This window comes from Pleurodeles waltl, chromosome 4_1 (assembly GCF_031143425.1).
Source record: "Pleurodeles waltl isolate 20211129_DDA chromosome 4_1, aPleWal1.hap1.20221129, whole genome shotgun sequence".
NCBI classification, from domain to species: domain Eukaryota; kingdom Metazoa; phylum Chordata; class Amphibia; order Caudata; family Salamandridae; genus Pleurodeles; species Pleurodeles waltl.
In genome coordinates, this window is record NC_090442.1 from 736079961 (window position 1) to 736103534 (window position 23574).

Sequence of the window (23574 nt, forward strand, 5' to 3'; positions counted from 1 at the left end):
ACTCCCCAGGGGAAGGGTGATGAGACAACCAAAACTAAAAATAGTAAAGAGTCTTCTACAGGCCCCCAAAAACCTGCACAGGAGGGTGGGCCCAGAGCCTCTTCACAAAACAATGGGTACAAGGGTAAAAACTTTGATCCCAAAAAGGCCTGGTGTCATAGCTGTAAACAGCATGGACACCAAACTGGAGACAAGGCCTGTCCCAAGAAAGGTTCCACTCCAAACTTCCATCCAGGTAACACTGGTATGGCTAGTCTCCAAGTGGGATCAACAGTGTGCCCAGAGCAAATCAGGGTCCACACTGAAGCTACTCTAGTTTCTGAGGGTGGGGTGGATTTAGCCACACTAGCTGTCTGGCCGCCTAACATGCAAAAATACAGACAGCAACTCTTAATTAATGGGACTAGAATAGAGGGCCTGAGGGATACAGGTGCCAGTGTCACCATGGTGACAGAGAAACTGGTTTCCCCTGGCCAATACCTGACTGGAAAAACTTACACAGTCACCAACGCTGACAATCAGAAAAAAGTACATCCCATGGCAATGGTTACTTTAGAATGGGGAGGGGTCAATGGCCTGAAACAGGTGGTGGTCTCCTCAAATATCCCAGTGGACTGTCTGCTTGGAAATGACCTGGAGTCCTCAGCATGGGCTGAGGTAGAACTAAAAACCCATGCAGCAATGCTGGGTATCCCTGAACTGGTGTGTGTGAAAACAAGAGCACAGTGCAAGGCACAGGGTGAACAAGTAGAGCTGGAGTCTGGAAGAATGGCCCAGCCTACCAAGAGGAAAGGAAAGTCAGTTGGGAAACCAACTGCAACACAGCAAAAGAAAGGGAACCTCTCTTCTCAGGAAGAAGTTCTGCCCTCTGAGGGAACTGAGCCTTTGGAGCTTGAACCTTATCAGGTTGAGCTCTTAGGCCCAGGGGGACCCTCAAGGGAGGAGCTGTGTAAGGGACAAGAAACCTGTCCCTCTCTTGAAGGCCTTAGGCAGCAAGCTGCTGAAGAGTCCAAGGGCAAGAAAAATGGAACACATAGGGTCTATTGGGAAGATGGACTCCTGTACACTGAGGCCAGAGACCCCAAACCTGGTGCCACTAGGAGAGTGGTAGTGCCTCAGCTGTTCAGAGAGTTCATCCTAACATTGGCCCATGACATTCCCCTTGCTGGACATTTGGGACAAACCAAGACGTGGGAGAGGCTAGTCAACCACTTCTACTGGCCCAATATGTCCAACATGGTTAAGGAGTTTTGCCTCTCCTGCCCCACCTGTCAAGCCAGTGGTAAGACAGGTGGGCATCCAAAGGCCCCCCTCATTCCACTTCCAGTGGTGGGGGTCCCCTTTGAAAGAGTGGGTGTGGACATAGTTGGTCCACTAGAACCTCCCACAGCCTCAGGAAATATGTATATCCTGGTAGTAGTGGATCATGCTACCAGGTATCCTGAAGCTATTCCCCTTAGGTCGACTACTGCCCCTGCAGTAGCCAAGGCCCTCATTGGTATCTTTACCAGAGTGGGTTTCCCTAAGGAGGTGGTGTCTGACAGAGGTACCAACTTCATGTCAGCATACCTAAAACACATGTGGAATGAGTGTGGAGTGACTTACAAATTCACTACACCATACCATCCACAAACTAATGGCTTGGTTGAGAGATTCAACAAGACATTAAAAGGCATGATCATGGGGCTCCCAGAAAAACTCAAAAGGAGATGGGATGTCCTCTTGCCATGTCTGCTTTTCGCTTACAGAGAGGTGCCACAGAAGGGAGTAGGATTCTCACCCTTTGAACTTCTGTTTGGTCATCCTGTAAGGGGACCACTTGCTCTTGTTAAAGAAGGCTGGGAGAGACCTCTTCATGAGCCTAAACAAGACATAGTGGACTATGTACTTGGCCTTCGCTCTAGAATGGCAGAGTACATGGAAAAGGCAACCAAAAACCTTGAGGCCAGCCAACAGCTCCAGACGTTTTGGTATGACCAAAAGGCTGCACTGGTTGAGTTCCAACCAGGGCAGAAAGTCTGGGTTCTGGAGCCTGTGGCTCCCAGGGCACTCCAGGACAAATGGAGTGGCCCTTACCCAGTGCTAGAAAGGAAGAGTCAGGTCACCTACCTGGTGGACCTGGGCACAAGCAGGAGCCCCAAGAGGGTGATCCATGTGAACCGCCTTAAACTCTTCCATGACAGGGCTGATGTGAATCTGTTGATGGTAACAGATGAGGATCAGGAGGCAGAGAGTTAACCTCTCCCTGATCTTCTATCATCAGACCCAAAAGATGGCACAGTAGATTGAGTGATCTACTCAGACACCCTCTCTGGCCAACAGCAAGCTGATTGTAGGAGAGTCCTACAACAGTTTCCTGAACTCTTCTCCTTAACCCCTGGTCAGACACACCTGTGTACCCATGATGTGGACACAGGAGACAGCATGCCTGTCAAAAACAAAATCTTTAGACAGTCTGACCATGTTAAGGAAAGCATCAAGGTGGAAGTCCACAAGATGCTGGAATTGGGAGTAATTGAGCGCTCTGACAGCCCCTGGGCTAGCCCAGTGGTCTTAGTCCCCAAACCTCACACCAAAGATGGAAAGAAAGAGATGAGGTTTTGTGTGGACTACAGAGGGCTCAATTCTGTCACCAAGACAGATGCTCATCCAATTCCAAGAGCTGATGAGCTCATAGACAAATTAGGTGCTGCCAAATTCTTAAGTACCTTTGACTTGACAGCAGGGTACTGGCAAATAAAAATGGCACCTGGAGCAAAAGAGAAAACAGCATTCTCCACACCTGATGGGCATTATCAGTTTACTGTTATGCCCTTTGGTTTAAAGAATGCCCCTGCCACCTTCCAAAGGTTGGTGAATCAAGTCCTTGCTGGTTTGGAGTCCTTTAGCACAGCTTATCTTGATGATATTGCTGTCTTTAGCTCCACCTGGCAGGATCACCTGGTCCACCTGAAGAAGGTTTTGAAGGCTCTGCAATCTGCAGGCCTCTCTATCAAGGCATCCAAATGCCAGATAGGGCAGGGAACTGTGGTTTACTTGGGCCACCTTGTAGGTGGAGGCCAAGTTCAGCCACTCCAACCCAAGATCCAGACTATTCTGGACTGGGTAGCTCCAAAAACCCAGACTCAAGTCAGGGCATTCCTTGGCTTGACTGGGTATTACAGGAGGTTTGTGAAGGGATATGGATCCATTGTGACAGCCCTCACTGAACTCACCTCCAAGAAAATGCCCAAGAAAGTGAACTGGACTGTGGAATGCCAACAGGCCTTTGACACCCTGAAACAAGCAATGTGCTCAGCACCAGTTCTAAAAGCTCCAGATTATTCTAAGCAGTTCATTGTGCAGACTGATGCCTCTGAACATGGGATAGGGGCAGTTTTGTCCCAAACAAATGATGATGGCCTTGACCAGCCTGTTGCTTTCATTAGCAGGAGGTTACTCCCCAGGGAGCAGCGTTGGAGTGCCATTGAGAGGGAGGCCTTTGCTGTGGTTTGGTCCCTGAAGAAGCTGAGACCATACCTCTTTGGGACTCACTTCCTAGTTCAAACTGACCACAGACCTCTCAAATGGCTGATGCAAATGAAAGGTGAAAATCCTAAACTGTTGAGGTGGTCCATCTCCCTACAGGGAATGGACTTTATAGTGGAACACAGACCTGGGACTGCCCATGCCAATGCAGATGGCCTTTCCAGGTTCTTCCACTTAGAAAATGAAGACTCTCTTGGGAAAGGTTAGTCTCATCCTCTTTCGTTTGGGGGGGGGTTGTGTAAGGAAATGCCTCCTTGGCCTGGTTGCCCCCTGACTTTTTGCCTTTGCTGATGCTATGTTTACAATTGAAAGTGTGCTGAGGCCTGCTAACCAGGCCCCAGCACCAGTGTTCTTTCCCTAACCTGTACTTTTGTATCCACAATTGGCAGACCCTGGCATCCAGATAAGTCCCTTGTAACTGGTACTTCTAGTACCAAGGGCCCTGATGCCAAGGAAGGTCTCTAAGGGCTGCAGCATGTCTTATGCCACCCTGGAGACCTCTCACTCAGCACAGACACACTGCTTGCCAGCTTGTGTGTGCTAGTGAGGACAAAACGAGTAAGTCGACATGGCACTCCCCTCAGGGTGCCATGCCAGCCTCTCACTGCCTATGCAGTATAGGTAAGACACCCCTCTAGCAGGCCTTACAGCCCTAAGGCAGGGTGCACTATACCATAGGTGAGGGTACCAGTGCATGAGCATGGTACCCCTACAGTGTCTAAACAAAACCTTAGACATTGTAAGTGCAGGGTAGCCATAAGAGTATATGGTCTGGGAGTCTGTCAAACACGAACTCCACAGCACCATAATGGCTACACTGAAAACTGGGAAGTTTGGTATCAAACTTCTCAGCACAATAAATGCACACTGATGCCAGTGTACATTTTATTGCAAAATACACCCCAGAGGGCACCTTAGAGGTGCCCCCTGAAACTTAACCGACTGTCTGTGTAGGCTGACTAGTTCCAGCAGCCTGCCACACCAGAGACATGTTGCTGGCCCCATGGGGAGAGTGCCTTTGTCACTCTGAGGCCAGTAACAAAGCCTGCACTGGGTGGAGATGCTAACACCTCCCCCAGGCAGGAGCTGTGACACCTGGCGGTGAGCCTCAAAGGCTCACCCCTTTGTCACAGCCCAGCAGGGCACTCCAGCTTAGTGGAGTTGCCCGCCCCCTCTGGCCACGGCCCCCACTTTTGGCGGCAAGGCTGGAGGGAACAAAGAAAGCAACAAGGAGGAGTCACTGGCCAGTCAGGACAGCCCCTAAGGTGTCCTGAGCTGAAGTGACTCTAACTTTTAGAAATCCTCCATCTTGCAGATGGAGGATTCCCCCAATAGGGTTAGGATTGTGACCCCCCTCCCCTTGGGAGGAGGCACAAAGAGGGTGTACCCACCCTCAGGGCTAGTAGCCATTGGCTACTAACCCCCCAGACCTAAACACGCCCTTAAATTTAGTATTTAAGGGCTACCCTGAACCCTAGAAAATTAGATTCCTGCAACTACAAGAAGAAGGACTGCCTAGCTGAAAACCCCTGCAGAGGAAGACCAGAAGACGACAACTGCCTTGGCTCCAGAAACTCACCGGCCTGTCTCCTGCCTTCCAAAGATCCTGCTCCAGCGACGCCTTCCAAAGGGACCAGCGACCTCGACATCCTCTGAGGACTGCCCCTGCTTCGAAAAGACAAGAAACTCCCGAGGACAGCGGACCTGCTCCAAGAAAGGCTGCAACTTTGTTTCCAGCAGCCCTGAAAGAACCCTGCAAGCTCCCCGCAAGAAGCGTGAGACTTGCAACACTGCACCCGGCGACCCCGACTCGGCTGGTGGAGATCCAACACCTCAGGAGGGACCCCAGGACTACTCTGATACTGTGAGTACCAAAACCTGTCCCCCCTGAGCCCCCACAGCGCCGCCTGCAGAGGGAATCCCGAGGCTTCCCCTGACCGCGACTCTTTGAATCCAAAGTCCCGACGCCTGGGAGAGACCCTGCACCCGCAGCCCCCAGGACCTGAAGGACCGGACTTTCACTGGAGAAGTGACCCCCAGGAGTCCCTCTCCCTTGCCCAAGTGGAGGTTTCCCCGAGGAATCCCCCCCTTGCCTGCCTGCAGCGCTGAAGAGATCCCGAGATCTCTCATAGACTAACATTGCGAACCCGACGCCTGTTTCTACACTGCACCCGGCCGCCCCCGCGCTGCTGAGGGTGAAATTTCTGTGTGGGCTTGTGTCCCCCCCGGTGCCCTACAAAACCCCCCTGGTCTGCCCTCCGAAGACGCGGGTACTTACCTGCAAGCAGACCGGAACCGGGGCACCCCTTCTCTCCATTCTAGCCTATGTGTTTTGGGCACCACTTTGAACTCTGCACCTGACCGGCCCTGAGCTGCTGGTGTGGTGACTTTGGGGTTGCTCTGAACCCCCAACGGTGGGCTACCTTGGACCAAGAACTGAACCCTGTAAGTGTCTTACTTACCTGGTAAAACTAACAAAAACTTACCTCCCCTAGGAACTGTGAAAATTGCACTAAGTGTCCACTTTTAAAACCGCTATTTGTCAATAACTTGAAAAGTATACATGCAATTTTTATGATTTAAAGTTCCTAAAGTACTTACCTGCAATACCTTTCAAATGAGATATTACATGTAGAATTTGAACCTGTGGTTCTTAAAATAAACTAAGAAAAGATATTTTTCTATACAAAAACCTATTGGCTGGATTTGTCTCTGAGTGTGTGTACCTCATTTATTGTCTATGTGTATGTACAACAAATGCTTAACACTACTCCTTGGATAAGCCTACTGCTCGACCACACTACCACAAAATAGAGCATTAGTATTATCTATTTTTACCACTATTTTACCTCTAAGGGGAACCCTTGGACTCTGTGCATGCTATTCCTTACTTTGAAATAGCACATACAGAGCCAACTTCCTACAGAGCCCTATTGTCTTTTTTTTTTTTTTTTTTTTTTTTCTTTAATCTTTTTATTGAGGTTTATAGTATATTTGAATCCAACATCAAAAGTTAAAAGAAGCAAGAGAAGCTGCACAATTACATCTGCATTACTATTATGGCAGTTACGTGAGAATCATGGGGGATTCAGGGGGTGGGGGACTTTGGGGGACATGGCAAGTTGGGTATAGTGGCCACCGCACCGATACGCCGTTATTATACACATTATATCCCTTGTGCATCCAGAAACATGAAAACATGTTATACAGTTTCTGAAACGAGGATTCTCTAATAGCGTGTATAATCGAAGTGCTACAGTAATGAGGTAGTTATTCAACCTGTCTTGTACACATGAGAGACCGTATATGAATCGGTGTGACCTTATTGTCTGATTTAACCGGTGCTCGTGACAATGGTAAATGGGGAAATGCTATCAGCCACAACACAATTTGAGTCTCCGAAGTATTTTAATTGAAGCCAATCTAAAAAGGGCTGGAAGAATCATAAAGGCAGCTGCATTGCAGCAGGTCTCTAAAAGAAACTATAGTTTCCTTCAAAGTGCCCCCTCCACTCTTTGCCTGCTTCATTCGATCTGTGTTTAGTCCTCTTGGGCAGAAGACCTGTTAACTTGAGGGGGTGGGAGGGGTAATACAGAGGTTTGCTTACTCCACAGATGAAGCATTATTTCACAACCTGTGCCTGTTTTCTTGTTTTTTAGCGTTAAAGTGATTAATTCAGTTTCAAAATGGAATTTCTACTTGACCCAAACTGCAAATGTAACCAGCCTCTTGTTTCAGAATGAGTTTGGGGTGATCCTCCTTTAAAATTACTTTTCCAGGCTGCTGTCCAGTCAACCTTTGTGTAGTGATGCCTCTTACAGCAGGGCTATCTCCAGACCGGAGCACCCACAACAGAGGCACACAAATGTGTGAGGCACCTGCACTGAAATGTGATCAAGGTAGACAAAAGGATGGCTTCACCTAAAGTGCCCCCTTTAACCTGCAGTTCCACACCACTTTACCTACAGCATCTATGAAAGGGCAGTGCTTTGGGAAGTCTAATCAGAAGCCATTTGCTAAAATGTCTTTATTAAATTTGTAAATCATCCCCATACTCACACCAGTATATGCATTTCCTGCCCTCCAGCCACTTGAATGTATACAGTACACTTCCACTGTCTGGTAACTTGTCCTCACCTTCCATCCTTTGTCAATGCACACCAGAGTCATTCAAACGTATCACACTCTGCTTTGTAATTAATACAGTGAAGCAAACCTGAGGCAGAAGACATCCACTGCATCATCTCCCTTCCTACTGTACATCGAGTTTATCCCAACCTTCCCTGCCCACCCAATCACCTTGTGCCTTGCCACTGTTTTGTGGGCAGCAGAATGTAAACAAGCTCAGGAACACCATCCAACGAGGTAGAGGAGCAGAGCTGCTTTTGTTGCTGGTATTTACATTGGCCCCTGCCTGGGATGCTGGAGTTTTTGTGTTGGCCTGTGTGACTGGAGAAGCCTCATTAAATGATCTCCTTCTCCAGGCCCTCTGAAGCCAACCATCAGAAAAGTGGATGATCCTCTGCAGCCAGAAAAATTGCCATGCACTTCCTAACCAGATGAATAGGAACCTTATCTGGTCTGGGGCTTTCCCTGGTTGCAAGGGCTGAATAGCCCTAAGGGTATCATCCAGTGAAAGCTGGCTGGGATCATAATCCTTTGCACGCCCCAAGAACAGTGTGTCAGACGTAGCTCCTGCTAATACAGCTGTCCCTAAGATGGTTGGTGCATACATTCCTGTGAAGTGATCTACCCACTGTTTACCCACAGAAAATTCTAAGGGGCTATGGTTATTTTATCTGCCATGTGCAAATATAAACCAGAACGTTATGGAGTCTTTCTTTTTTCCTGGAAACCTCGACCAGGGCCATTTCTCCTAATAAATGCAACCAAAGTTGCCCCTAAAACTAGTTTGTCATTCAATACTTCATTACTCTTAAACATTTTCAATCTTGGTGGCTGTTTCTTTTGGAGGCAGACTAACTTCTATACCAGGCCAGTGCCATCCTTTAAGGGTAACCCTAATTTAACAGTCACTCAAGTCTCTTCTTTGTCTCATAGCCTTATGTATCCTTGTGACAAATGCAAGTGTCCAAATCCTCAGGAACCAGAGAAGTCAAAGTAAGGAAGACTGGAGGAAGCAAATGTAGAGTCAAAAGAGTAGTATCTCTGTATGTCCCTCCGTAAGTCCTCCTCGATCAGACAGTTGTGACCGACTCCTCCCTTTTTATAGACTGTCCCCCCACCATAATTTCAGTCATCAGCAAATAGATGGTTGACTTTAAGCTTTCTTGAGGTGCAGATGATCATGCTCTGGCCACTAGTGGTGCATCTACACATAACAGCAGTGCAAGTCTGTAGGAAACTGGACCTTGTTGCATTTACTCCTCCACTTTTAGCCTGATGTTGATGCTGACTTGAATATGAGTGTGCTGGGATCCTGCTAATCAGTCTCCAGCCAGTGTTCTTTCCCTAAAACTGTACCATTGTTTCTACAATTGGCACACATCTACCACACAGATAAGTCCCTTGTAAAAGGTACCAGTGGTACCAAGGGCCCTGTGGCCAGGGAGGGTCTCTAAGGGCTGCAGCATGTGTTGGGCCATCCTAAGGGACCCCTTGCCAAACACATGCACACTGCCATTGTAGATTGTGTGTGTTGGTGGGGAGAAAAAGGCAAAGTCGACATGGCATCCCTCTCAGGATGCCATGCTCACAAAACACTGCCTGTGGCATAGGTAAGTCACCCTTCTAGCAGGCCTTACAGCCCTAACGCAAGGTACACTATACCACAGGAGAGGGCATAGCTGCATGAACAATATGGCCCTTCAGTGTCTAAGTCCGTTCTCAGCTATTGTAAATCGAGTGTTTGCCATATTAAATACATGGGCTGGGAGTTTGTAATTACAAAATCCACAGCTCCATGATGGCTTCACTGAAGGCTAGGAAGTTTGGTATCAAACGTCTATGCACAGTAAACCCACAATGATGCCAGTTTGGATTTATTGTAAAAAGCACACAGAAGGCATCTTAGAGGTGCCACCTGTATTTTACCCAACCCTTTGGTGTAAGGCTGACTGGTCTGTGCCAGCTTATCACTAGCAGACAAGTTTCTGACCCCCTGGGGTGAGGCTCTTTGAGGCCAGAAACAAAGCTTGCTCTGGGTGGAGGTGCTTCACACCTCACTCCCCCATACCCCACCCCATCACCCATCCCCCTTGCAGGAACTGTAACACTTGGCGGTGAGCCTCAAAGGCTCAGGCCTCCAGTTACAGTGCCCCAGGGGACTCCAGTTAGTGGAGATGCCTGCCACCCCGGACAGAGCCCTATGTTTGGCAGAAAGTCCGGCAGGAAAAATTGGTAAAACAGGGATGAGTGACCACTCCAGCCAGGACTGCCCCTAAGGTGTCCAGAGCTGAAGTTACCCCTTCCTGCAGAATCCCCTATCTTGTTTTGGAGGACGGTTACCGGTAGGGCTAGAAATGTGCCCCCCTCCTTAAAAGGAAGTGGGCACAAGAAGGGTGTAATCCCCTCAGGGACAGTAGCCATTGGCTACTGCCCTCTGACCCCTGTAACCTCCCTAAATCCAGGATTTAAGGGCTTCCCTGAACGTAGCTCGTCAGATTCCTGGCGACTTCAAGAAGACGATAAAAAGAAAGAAGGACTGCTAAGCTAGCCCCCAGCAGAGAACACTGCAGACACCAACTGATTATACCCCAGCCCTACCATCCGGTCTACAGCTTCTGAAGCCCCTGCTACAAAAATGAAAAGCATCCTACAGGACCAGCGACCTCTTTAAGGTCCCAAGAGGACTGCCTACCCACCAGAGAACCAAGATCTCCCAAGGACAGCTGCCCTGTCCACAAAGAAACTCCAGCAAAGGATTCCAGAACCGCCCCAGATCCACGAGCCCTGCTCACTCTGCATTGGAAGCCCATGCACTGTGTCCAGGTGGCCCAACAGTCTAGAGAAGGTCCCTGTGTGATTCAAACCCAGTGTTCACGCTAGGTTAACCCCTCCTGACCAAAACAACGATGCCTGCAGACTAAATTCCCCCCCCCCACTCCCTTCACTCCCACTCCCTTTACTCCTCCTACCCCCCCCCCCCCCTCTTCACTCCCTTCCTCCCCCCTGCCCCTCCACCCACCTGTGAAGGATCTGGACGAAAATACCAGACTCCAAAAGGTACCCTGCTCACGCAGCCCCCCCTGGGTTTGGGTAATCTGACCCCTGGTGCAGCAACGTGCAGCAGGTGGCCCTACTCTCTGTCCAGCCTGTGGGTGCCTCATCTAAAGCGTTTGGAGCTTCACACCCTGCACCCAGCTGCCCCTGTGCCGCTGAGTGTGTGTGTTTGGTGCTGACCTGTGTGGCCCTTCTTGTGCTCGCCTAATCCCCCAGGTTTGCCCTCCGAAGACGCAGGGAACTTTGCTGCTGGCAGATCCCATTCCGAGTGTCCCCAGTCTCAGTAGGAGCCCATTTTAAACCTTGCACCAACTTTGACCTCTGTACCCTGTGTTACTACTGGTGGGTTTTTGGGGTTAACTTGAACCCCAACCTGTAGACATCCTAACCCCCGGAGACTGGAACTGCAAGTCTTGTACTTACCTCAGAACTGTACTAACAAATCTTCCCCCCAGAACTGTGTTAGAAAACTGCACTGTGTCAACTTTTAAAACGGATTAGTGCTAGTTACTTAAAAACCGTTTAACTTGCCAAATTGAAACAAAGTGGTGCTGGTACATATGCTGGGTACTTATTTGCAAATGTACTTACCTGCAGTAGTTATTGTGAGGTTCTAGAAATAAAGGACCAAAATATTTTTGCTATATAAAAACAATTGGCCTGGAGTTAGTCATTGAGTGTGTGCTTGCTTTATTGCCTGTGTGTGTTCAACAAATGCTTTGCAGTACCCTCTGATAATCCTAACTGCTCGACCACCCTGCCACAAAAGAGAGCATTAGTATTATCTGCTTTAGCCTCTGTTAAGCCTCTTGGTAACCCATGGACTCTGTGCACATTATATCTCATTTTAAAATAGTATAAATTGAGGCAGCTTCCTACAATTTCCCAGTCCAACTGACTCCAAGGCAGGCGAGCTGAGCAGACACCTGTTAAGAGCATGGTGCTTGGACATCTTGGCAGCCTCAGTAACACCGGATCTCTGCCTATTTGACTTTTGATTGTCATATTAATCAAACTGTTCTATCCTAAACTTTCTAAAACCAAACACTCAATCACAAAAGTTCCTTTATACCTTTGATGTTACAGTAACTACATAATACTACATTGAAGTACTCAAGGCAAACTACTCTTCGTTTAACTGTGAAACTTTGAAAATGATATGGACTAATGTCTTAGTAGGTACAAGCTAGCCAGCTATTGCGTTGTGGGGCTAAAGCCCACTCAGCAAGGAAAAAAAAGCACCAGAGTTGCTCTTGTGAGGAAAAAATTCCAGGCATTGTTTGTCTTCTACCATGAGATACCTGTAAATTTACCGAGCATCATGGCATAGGCTCCAAAACCAACAACCTTTTGGTCAGGCTTCATTACTTAAGCTGTCTCCATGGTTAGTTGTTTGTGTACCACTCTGGGCTTTTTGCCCCATACGTCCGATATAAGTAAGTAATACTTATTGTACAGTTATTTAAAACCATTACAAATCCATTCATTTGTCACAGAAGAAAAGCGATTCACCTTATCACTTCCCATCTCAGAGAATCACTTTTAAAACAGCTCAAAAATCAAACTGTTAATTAAAAATCATACATTTTTTTACACAAAAAATGCAAACGCTAACCCATAACAGTTCGAACATTGTACATAAAAAAATGACATCCGCAAACATTAAAAACGTAAGAATTTTCTAAAAAGTACTAATATTGCATTTTATATATCACTATTAACTGAGTGTTTCCCCCCGGCAATTCTTAATAATTTTGTCACGCAGGAGAATAACATTGGGTCCGTTGGTCGTAGGCTTGCTGTTTCAGCTTGCCTGCATGAACGTATTCCGCGCTGGTTGAAAAGTAGTTTTAGCAAAACTATTCTTTCTTGTAAAAGAGCTGGACATATACATACAAGGTGAATTATATTTTCTTCCCCATTTTCACATAAGCTGCTGGTCTCCTTTGGAAACTCCTTTACCTATAGTTTCCTGTATGTTTCACACTGTAGCCTCCCAAATCGACAAGACATAAATTCAATTTTTAAAAAGCACAACCATCCTGTCTCTAAATACGGCTGGCACTTTAGTGTCTTATATTCATTTAAAACTGCCTAAGCATGATACCTTTTAGATAAGCAAACCTTTATCTTTTAGCAACAATCATCTCTTCATATTAACATTTACCACTTTCTTAAAAGTTGCCGGAGATGGAGCATTTTACCATAGTTCCTGCAGGCCTAAAACACTTATTGTCTGATTAAGGTAAAAGCGGGCATAAGAGAGATGACTTACTTGTTTTTCTTCCCAGAGCGCTTGGCACAATTTATTTTCTCTAGCCATTCTCATTTTATATCAAGTTTTTACATAAACACCTTTCCTGGCAACTGACTGATTTACCGGCCCAAACTCTAATCTTATTTGGTCACGCGAAGCATTCAGTGCAAGAACAAACGCCGATCTGTATACTTTTGAAATAATCGTAATTATACAATTGGCGTTGGCGTCTCTTGTAATGGATGGTGGAAGCTTGGCTGCAATTACTTTCAATAAAGGTGGAAAACTAAGCCCATGTAGTTTTCTTTTTAAAGTCCAAAAAGCCTGGCTCAGGGTAGGGCCCTTTCTCTTTAATCTGTTTTGTGCTGTTCAAATGATCCTTTATTATCAAACAGTACACTCGGGTATCTGTAACTCTTTACCTGGTCCAGTTGAATACCGTTTAATAACCATTTACGTTTTTTTGTATCCTGTGACTGAATTCCATGACCTTCGTTTTCTTTAAGTTTACCGTCCTCCTGTTTACCAAACAAAAAACAGATAATTTATCAATGAGCCTTTGTAGACCTGTGTTTGTTTGACTGAGCAATATGACATCATCAGCATACAGTAGATGAGAAATGTACAAAGAGCCCATCCCATGTGGCATATGAATTTTCTGCATTCAATCCAGTCGATAGATCAGGGATCCAATACACATCTTTGTTTAAAGCCCTAGAGTGTTAGAATTTTCCTGGATAAAAGAGATCCTTTTCTAGACATACCCTAACCCAAGTATCGATATACAAAAGTTATGTTGCCCTCAAAAGATGGAGTGGGATACCCTTCCCAATCAGCTTTTGCCACAATAAATTCCGGTTTGCAAAGTTGAATGCCGACTTGAAGTCCACATAACAGAGATAAAGTGGCTGCTTTTAATGCTTCAGCTTATCCATTATCTAAGATAAAGTTATATGTCAGTCATATTGCGAACCCCCTGTGTAAAGCTTGTTTGATTTGGGGGTATGATTAGTTTTTCTTCTGCCCAGCTTTAAAGATCAGTTAGTAACAGGCTGGCAAAGTATTTTGCTTCACTATCCTGTAGTGTTATCAAACGATATTTTTTTTATAGCGAATGTCGATTACTGTTCTTATAAATAGGATTAATAATTGAGACCTCCATGAATCTGGAATTCACAATTAAAAACAGAGGTTAGCACTGGCACCCATAATTCAAAGTTTGATTTATAGAGCACTTGAGGTATGCCATTTGGACCCAGGGCCCCATCTTGGCAGGCCCTAGACATACTATTATATATTTGGTAGTTTGTGAAGCTACAAGGTATACCTGTTTTAGAGGGTGCAGGATCCCCTTTGCTATCAGCAAATATATATTTCTGATCTTCTGATTGAATTGGGGAACATTTTAAATGCTCAGCAACTAACGTAACCCAGCTATCGTCCGTTACATTTGAAATGGCTATTGAAACCGCAGGGTGACTCAAACTGTTGATTAACTTTCAAAATTCCCTTGAGATACTCTGGTTAGATAGGTATAACACCTTAGCCCAGAAATAGAATTATCGTCTGCGTGATCTATTACCTCACATCTTGGGACTACGTCAGCAGGAAAATCTCAGTCTGAACCAACGGTATATCACGTTCTTCCTAAAGTAATGTTTTCCGGGATCACTCCAAAGCTGCCATGGTCATCTGCCTTATCCTGTTCTATTATATCGTTACTTGTTTTTTCCTACAGCCTCGTATCTTTTTTTTTTTTTTTTATCCAATTCTTCCCTACCTTGATGGATTTTCTTTCTTTCTTTTCTACGCTACGGGGAGTTATTTTGGCATCCTCTACTTTTATTGGCTCTACATTTGATAGTTCTACATTTGGTTTCCGCCCTGCTTTACAATCCGGTGTTTCATTAAAGATTGGAAATACTTTTATGTTTCTTGTCTGGTCTTTTTCTGTATACTTAGTTAATTTCTTCCTAGCTATACTCGCCACTTCTTTTGCCTAATGGTTCTGGACATTTAGAACCTGCATCATTAGTGTACTTGCATGTGTTCTATTTCTAGCTTCACGCAATTTCTTTCATTTGTTTTGTCATTCTGCACTCTAACTGTAATGGATGGATAGTTTGGTGTCATTCAGGGGTGCTTGCTGCAGGTCCAATGTGGGTAATGCAGTCTCCATCACACTTAGACTGCCATTTGAGACTCATTCTGTCTAATCACATATTCCTTTTTTGTAGGTTCATTTTGCTCTACTTCACCCTCATTTTGTATAGGCTCATCTCCTTTGTTTATGGCCCTCCTGCCATGTATATCGGAGATTTGATGTACATGTATGCTCCTACATAGCTTCTCATGCCATTGAGGGTTTACGCTAGAAGCAGCATGGTTAATGTTTTTCCTCTATTATTGTCCTTAGCACCTCCGGTATTGTCACTAGTTTGTTAACCACCGGACTACACATACAATCAATATACAAGGATGCGCCATGTGTTTGGGCCCGAAAGATCAAGTTATTCAGCTCAACCAGCTTCTGATCAATACCTGAGATTGAAGTTGTCATCACATTTAATAAATCAATTTGATCATCTATTTTATTGATCTATAAGTTAGTGCTTCAAGCATCAACTGGAATGTTCTTAACAGTATATCCCTGGCAGTGTTTGGATCCTCTTTTTTTATTTTTTTTATAGACTCACTTTTTAAGATAGTGCACCCACACTGTACACCCAGCTCCTCTTATCGATTTTGCACTATTAGTGATTGATCTTGTGACACGATTGCGTTTGGGCTACTTAGTTTCTCCTCGCATAATCCTTCTTTAATCACGGCATATGCTGCCTTCATATTTTTGATTTTATTAATTTCCACATTTACTTCCACTGCCAGTGGGGTTCCATTTCTTAATAACAGTTCACTTCTATCTAAATTTTGCTGCTGAGGTGAATCCGGCATTAACAATGGGAGAATCATGACACCGATTGGCTCCCAGGCTGACTCTTTCTTATCTTCTCCGTCCATCTTTAAAGAAATTCCAAAAATTAGTTCCGGCAGAGCACCCTTAGCTTCATATAACCCTACTGTCTCATGATGCTTTTTCTCAATTAATTGGGTATGGGATCCACGCTAGCTTCCCTGGAAGTGAAGAAAATAATTCCACCAGGATCCTTTAAAAAGCCACATTTCTGTGGAACTTTTAGTGATTTTTCAAACACATGTGAAATCGGTGAAATTAAAGTCTGACTCTCCCTCAGTGAAATTAAAGTCTGACTCTCCCTCAGTGAAATTAAAGTCTGACTCTTCCTGCTCGAGTTTGCCTTCACTGTCTTTGCCATATTTAATCCCTGTGTCAGCTGAGATCCCCCTCTTCCTTTTGAACCGTATATACATGGGTCTTTCTCACCCTGACCTCATAATATTCACTTGCTATATTCTTGGTTATATTCTTATCTTTAGTTACCTTCACTTGCCTCTAAATTGCTTGTTACACAGTGTATTATACCAGTATCCAGAAATTTTAGTTTGATGTTTTACCAATTTAACTTGCAATTGCCAGATTATCTTTCTGAATTATTAAGGTAATTCTCCCCACCAGTTCATCAGAGTTCACTCCTGTTCACGTCTCCTTAATCAATCAGCAGAAGAAGACAAAGTTGGAGAGATTAGGAACCACCAGCACCACAGGCACAGCGGAGGAATGGGTCACAGGAAGGGCACAAATGGGCATGAGCGGGGCACAACCGGGTATATCCACAACCGGGTATATCCACAAGCCACACCCAAACCTAGTTGGGCCGCTTCCGTGGTGATCTTGGGAAACACTTTCTTTGGCAGTCAGCTACTGCAACCACACTTGGCCCAAGGAAATGTAAAAGAATATCTGGAAAAGCCACACACGGCCCAGTGACATGATATACAGAGACTCTTACTGCCTCCTCCACCTCCTTACTACACTGCCTCAGGGACCGCCTCAAATATCAAGATGGCTCCAAATAATAGCGATAAATGCTTTTGAACGGCACAAGAATCCAGTCATGAAACGCAATGGCAATGAATTTCAATGGAAGCCACATCAATATTCCATCAGGAACAGAGTTCTTGTATGACCCCTTATGCAGGGAGGGTGAAGAAATACCTTAGGTACACTGGTGCAGGTGGTGAGAAAAGCCTCCACAAGACCGTGTCTCCTCAAAGAGCGGGCTTCACCAACAAAATCTCTTTAAAGATGATATGGTACTTAGCAGTACGGCTACATCCCAACCTCCGATGGGTTTAAACTTGCTCTTCTCTTGTTAATGAATATTGCAGTCTAATGATGGAGAAGGGAAGGTTACGTGTTATCCTAATTGCCAATCATAGGTATTTTCTCAGAACTCCTAAATATATCCTCCTTCCTGTGGACTATAAGAATATATTTGTTTTGGCTCCTAATACATCCTTTCAAGTTTTTAGAATTATTGTAATGGCAGTGGCAATGTTCTAACATGGGCAAGTCGACAGCAACACCATTCTTTGCTTTGTTTCGATCTACAAAGCACATGTGGTGTGATATTTCCAGTGAAGTCTATTGGACTGATTAGTGCATTTGGCTTCCTTTTTGAGACCTAAAACATTGCCTCTGCTGGGAACGTGGTTCGGTAAAATTTTGAAATAGAAAATGTAGGTTTAAAATGTATTGCATGTTCATAAATATTCACTTGTTTATGAATTCAGAAGAATACTCACGACTGAGAATTAGGATAAGTAAGCTTGTATACTGTCTCTCTAATAGATGGGAGTGTTACCACAGTCAAGCTTCCATTTATTTTACATTTAAAGATTTCCAACATTTGCAATTGGTAAAGCATTTGTGTTGTGCATAAAAGCTTGCACTTTAGTCATTCAGACTTTTTTTTCTCAGAGAAACTCAGATTATTGTATCATTGCAGGTAGTCCAGATTCCAACTCCTCTTCCAGTAGCCCAACATTTTGGAACTACAGTCGGTCTATGGGGGATTACGCTCAGTCGCTGAGGAAGTTTCAGTACCAATTAGCTTGCCGCTCCCAAGCTCCATCTGCAAGCAAAGATGAAGCTGATTTGGGTTCCAAGCAGGCTGCTGAAGAGGTATACTTTGCACTTTGTAGCACTGGAAGCAGATGTCTTAATTACAATTAATGTTTTATTATTTATTTCTAATGTTTCCTGCATTGATAATGAGCATAACTCACATTCATTAGTGTCTGTGTATGTATATATTGTGTGTATTTGTATAGGTATAAATCTCTCAAGTAAACCTGTGTTGTTTGGTTGGGTCTTAATTTCCACAGAAAATATTTTTTTAAATAATTTTGTCTCTGGTCTGCACAAAACCTTCCCAAAAAAAAAAAAGTATCTGTGTTCGAGATGGCAAAATTCTTTGGTAGATCCCTCAAGTGGGGGTCAAAAAAGGGCATGGGGTTGAGATCAAATAAAGTGCCATTTGCCATTTTAACTTCTGTTGGAATCTTTGCTCTCAGCTGCAGAAAAATTGCTGAATGGAATTACGCCAAACATGGTATGGAAATAGAACTTTACTTGTGAGTGCCTCTAGTTGGTTTGTTATTAATCCATTCTGTTGTTGGAGACATTGGAACTGTTAATATACAAAGGGTCTGCTAAACTGTTTTCTGATCTCAAAATTGAAAACTAAAATGTTCAAGTCTGACTAGTTGATGGGTTTTCCCTTGTCCTCATTTTCATTTCTGTAAGTTCAGAGCAAGGCTCCCTGATTGGCTGGCCACAATTTGAAGAAAAATGTTGTGGCCACCATCATACATTTTTCTTTAAAAAAAAAAAAAAAAAAACTTTTTATTGAGTTGATACATTCAGAACAAAATAAAAACAATACAGTGCAAAGCATATGAGACCCCTCAGAGTATTACTTGCACAGTCGAAAAAAATAAATATATATATATATATATATATATATACACACATACATACATACATACATACATACATACACATTGTCCGATCCAGCAGAGCATCTCAGTGGTCCTCAACGCTTAGTAGTACCATAATGGAACCAATTCATAAACAAGCTCTGCATACTAGAATTTCAATATTACCATAGTTTGTTGCCAGCATCATTGTATTCATAATTGGACCTGGTTTGTTAATCTTCATTGTCTGTACCCATCCCAGAGCTTGACTCATCAGTATCAGTGAAGCGCTCCAGTAAGTGTCCCCCATGCCATCAGATCAGTAGGTGCACCCTCATCCCTACCCGCTAACCGTATGTGGTGTTCTTCTGCCACTCCAAGATGTCCCGTATCCAGTATTCCACCGATGGGCTTCTAGAACTCATCAAGCCTATGACCACCCTACATTTAGCCGACACCAGAGCCAGTTGTGCCAATTTATGTGGAATTTTCCGCTCCCTAGGCCGTACCACCACCCCCAGTAGGCATCTCAATGGTGTTACCGCTAGACCCAGACCCATAACCTCCTCAGCCTTTGCAACCACCTCCCACCAAAAACACTGCACCCCCACACAGGACCATGCTAGGTGTAGCAAGAAGACGTTTTCCTCGCCTCAGTGAGGATGCATAGCTCTCCTAATGACATCAATCTTGTTAAGATAAGAAGGCGTGACATATGTACGGTGTACAAAATTAAAGTGTATAAGCTTAAATCCATTATTGCATGAAAAAGTGCATAACAGCAGCAAGGCTCTGGCCTAATCTGCATCCTGCACTCGTTTCCCCAACTCCTGCTCCCATTCTTAACATACCACAAAGGTTTTACACCAGGCATGTCTTCTTTGAGGGCCTTATAAACTAGGGTGATTAACTGTCTGCTATTCCTCCCCCCACTCCATTCCCCCCACCCCCCCCAATTTTTCAGCCCATTCAACACCCTAGAGGATGGCGGGGCAAACAGTAAATCTTGCCCAACACTTTCCATCTTAGCATATTGCAGAAATTGACCCGGCTCCAAGCCAAATGGGGTTTGTGCCTCCTGAAAGGCTATGAACTCCTCATTTGGGAATAAATCCCCCGCAATAAGACATCCCCCCTGCTTTCCACCTATCCGTAGACGTGTAATTATCAATATCACAAATAGGTATGCTTAAAGGGAACACCTGGGGCCGCCCATATCGCCACTCCCCTGGCATAAGAGGGAAATGACGCTGAAAAGAAATTACCCTTCCACTTCTTAGCAAGCTTCTGAGACTCCTCTTCCATCATATGTGTTTCCTGTAAATAGGCTAGTTTGGATCTTATATCGCCATAGGAAGGAATGTACCTTGTATTGTGTAGTGTAATCTTTCAGCCCCCTGATGTTCCAGGTTATTATATTTACCTTGCGAGCCATAATGTCATTGTGTATTCTCCCCCTGCTGCCAACTGCCTTACACACACTCCCTCCACCTTTAAGTGGTAAAAGCGGTCTGACTACCTCTCCCATGTCTCGCATAAGAGTTTGCACTGTAAATATTAAGATCAAACTTATAAAACCATGCACATAATGAACATATATCCAACCCCCCCCTTTCCTGCCCCAGATAAACAGTAAAACAAATAAATCAACGCATACTGTAAATCCATACATATATGTGCTGCCAGGACAAACAGCCTAAGTCCCCAACACCCCAGTGACAAACCTACCATAACAGTGGTGGCAAAATCCCCCCCCCCCCACCCCACACTAATCCCTCTGTCCCACAACAGAAGTGTACAATGCTTGTATCCCTACTTTGTCATACTCCATAAAAGCAGAAGGGCAACACTTCCTCCCACTATACCTTAAAAGCGCAAGGGCAAGGCCCAGCCTCAATCACTATTATCTTCCACAGCTTCACCAGATAAATTACAAACCTTCCACCTCATACAATATTGGCAAAAGGCATTAACCATAGCAACTTGTTCCATAGGGTAGAAAGTAAGTTAGAATGCAGTTCTCCTAAAGGATAAAGTTACCTGGCGTGAGACACCACACCCACTCCCGGGTCAGGCGCCTGGGTAACACCCTCTGGTACAGGCGACTTGCTGAGGGTAACCTCACCATCATGCCATCCTGTTATATTTCAATTCGGTCATGATCACCCCCATCCCCTCCATCTCCCGCCCCTCGTGACTCAGTGAAGTGTCTATCCAGTCCTCATTACATTTTCTCCAGTTGGAGCTACCGGAACCACCCATGTGTTCAGCAGCCGAGTGGGCCCAACTCTACCCACCGGGGGAAGCTTTGTCCCACATTTCCTGCCATCTCCAGTCCTCCTCCGGTCGATCGAAGAAGTGGGATCTGCCCCCAGAGATGACCTTCAAGTGCACTGGATATAATAGCATATAACACACCTTCATAGCACGAAGTTTAGCCTTCACCTCCATAAAACCCTTTCTTGACGTCTGCTCCTTGTTTGTGTAGTCCGGATAAATACAGAATAGAGATTTTTTATGGTTTTCAAAGACAGCATTGTCAATTTCCTGGGCAGCCCGCAGGAGACAGTCTTGATCCCTGTAGTTCAGAATGTGAACACTAATGGCCTGCGGAGGAGCCTCAGGCCGAGGAGGCGCCATCAGCTCTCTGTGTGCATGCTCAATTACGAACATAGTGGATAACCACAGAGGTTGCAGCACATCTCTGATCCAGCGTTCCACAAAGACCTCTGCGCCAGACCCCTCCACACGCTCTGAGAAACCAAGGAAGCGGACATTGTTATGACCAGGGCTCCTGATTTAGAGGTAACCTGTGCCAGTTGTTTCCGTAGAGTGGTAACCTCTGTCTACAACTCAGCAATGGAGCCCTCCACTACTTTGACCTTATCAGATACCTTCCTGAGGTCCTACCGGAGAAGGTACACCTCCATGGGTACAGTCTCTATTTTCCTGTCAAGGGCTACCCTCGAGCCCTGAATCGCTGCAAGAAGGTCAGCACTGGATGGCTCCTCCGTTGGCACAAGTGTGATGTGATCATCTCTGGACCTAGTGTCTGACACTGTGGCAGAGGAGTGGAAGAGGTGTATTGCTCCATAGTGTTCTTCTGCGAGGGACCCTCCTGCCTGTGTCGCCCCATCTCAGCACACACCAAGAGAAGAAGGTAGAGTAGAGGTTCACTCACCCCCGCAGGACCAGGCGCACCACACAGAGCTCAAAGACCTCTCACTACACTTCAAATCACAGCCAAGGCTGATCCAGAGTCAGTGCATCATATAGTCGTCAACAGTGCGCAGGGAAGGCAGCACCCATAGCCAGTTTCAGTGAAAGCGCCAAATAGCCAGGACACCACAATGTGCCCCTCACCTCCTAGGATACAATGGTCATTTGTGCCGATATCGTGTCCGGCCGGCCAAGCCCTCCGTCTGGCTCCTACTCACCAGGATATTACAGCTCTCAGTTATAAAATGCTAACCAGACTTTACCATCGCCACTGCACTTTTTAGCAACAGGATCCATCCATTTAGTAGCCACAAATGTCTGTCCAAAAACTGTATAAATGCTTACAACCTCCAGTTTGCCACTGGTCAGCCTCCCACATAGTGCGTTTCAAGGGCCAGCAAGACTAGCTTGTCATGGCGGCCACAGGGCTCACTCCTACATCCCTCGAGGCCACAGTCCACCTCACTATACCTCACCTCCGAAGGCCCGGGTCCACGGGCCTCAAACCAGCCTATCCGCCAGCTGAGGCCCCTCCTCCACTCACTGTCTATATTACTCGGTGGGCTGCGGCACCAACCACCACCACTGGTCCCAGTGCACAAGCCTCCAGCCTCCACTCTATGCGGACAAACCAGGGAGGGAGGGTGCGAGAAAGGATCCTCCCACGTCAGTCCTCAAAGGTCCTCGTCTGGGCACGTCCAGCAGGCCCAGACTGCAGAACGCCCCCACGCCTCCAAGCCGGGGAGGTAACCATGTTCTGCCTCGCTCTGGCGAGGTCACAACAGCGACCACCCCCCCTCCCCTTCCACATGAAGGGCACCAAATCCTCTGCCACCTCCACAGGGTAGTGTGGGCACAAGAGGTTGTTCTCCTCCCGGTGGGCCTCCACCAAATGCCACGTTGTCCTGGCCCAGCACCCCTCACTGCCGGCTTCGAGCAGCCCCTAGCTCCCTGATTGCAGAAGCTAAGGTGTTGTAGGAGTCTCCAGCCCTGCTACGGATGGTCCGCAGGATCACCAAGAACAGCAGGATATTGTAGGATGTGGCTGGGTGACGGGGAGCGTCTACAAGTGCATCCCGCCAGCCATCTTGCTTGGCCATGCCCTTCCCCACCATTACACATTACAGAAATAATTTTAAAAGAAGGAACCGTAAAAGGATTCGGGGATGGTTTCATACACAGACTTCCCAGTGCCATAAGGAGTGGAGGGGGGCTGGGAAATGCTCCGCATGGGGTTGGTGGTAGCATCGGGCCGTGCGTGTTGGGTTGGGGGATGAATACCTGAAGGGACTACCAACTCCCTTTTACCCCAAGGGTTATTAATTTAAAAACAGGCTATTTTGGATTGTGATTCATAGATATGCCAAGACTGAGTTTGCAGTCCCTGAAGGGCACAAAACCAGTCTAGGGTCGGCAACCAAATGACCAGGATGTTGGACCCTTGTTAGACCTCCTACGGGGTTTGCATGCCTGGTAGTTTGTCTATGTAA

The 23574-nt window shown here is 45.8% G+C and overlaps 1 protein-coding gene across 3 annotated transcripts in view; it reads left to right on the forward strand.

Annotated features, from left to right (window-relative positions):
* TMEM209 (transmembrane protein 209) overlaps nucleotides 1–23574 on the forward strand; it is a 247680-nt gene that overhangs the window by 110311 nt on the left and 113795 nt on the right. For all 3 annotated transcript variants that reach the window (XM_069229331.1, XM_069229333.1, XM_069229332.1), the window contains exon 8: nucleotides 17893–18068. In XM_069229331.1, the coding sequence (XP_069085432.1) occupies nucleotides 17893–18068 (176 nt within the window). The remainder of the gene's footprint in view (nucleotides 1–17892; nucleotides 18069–23574) is intronic.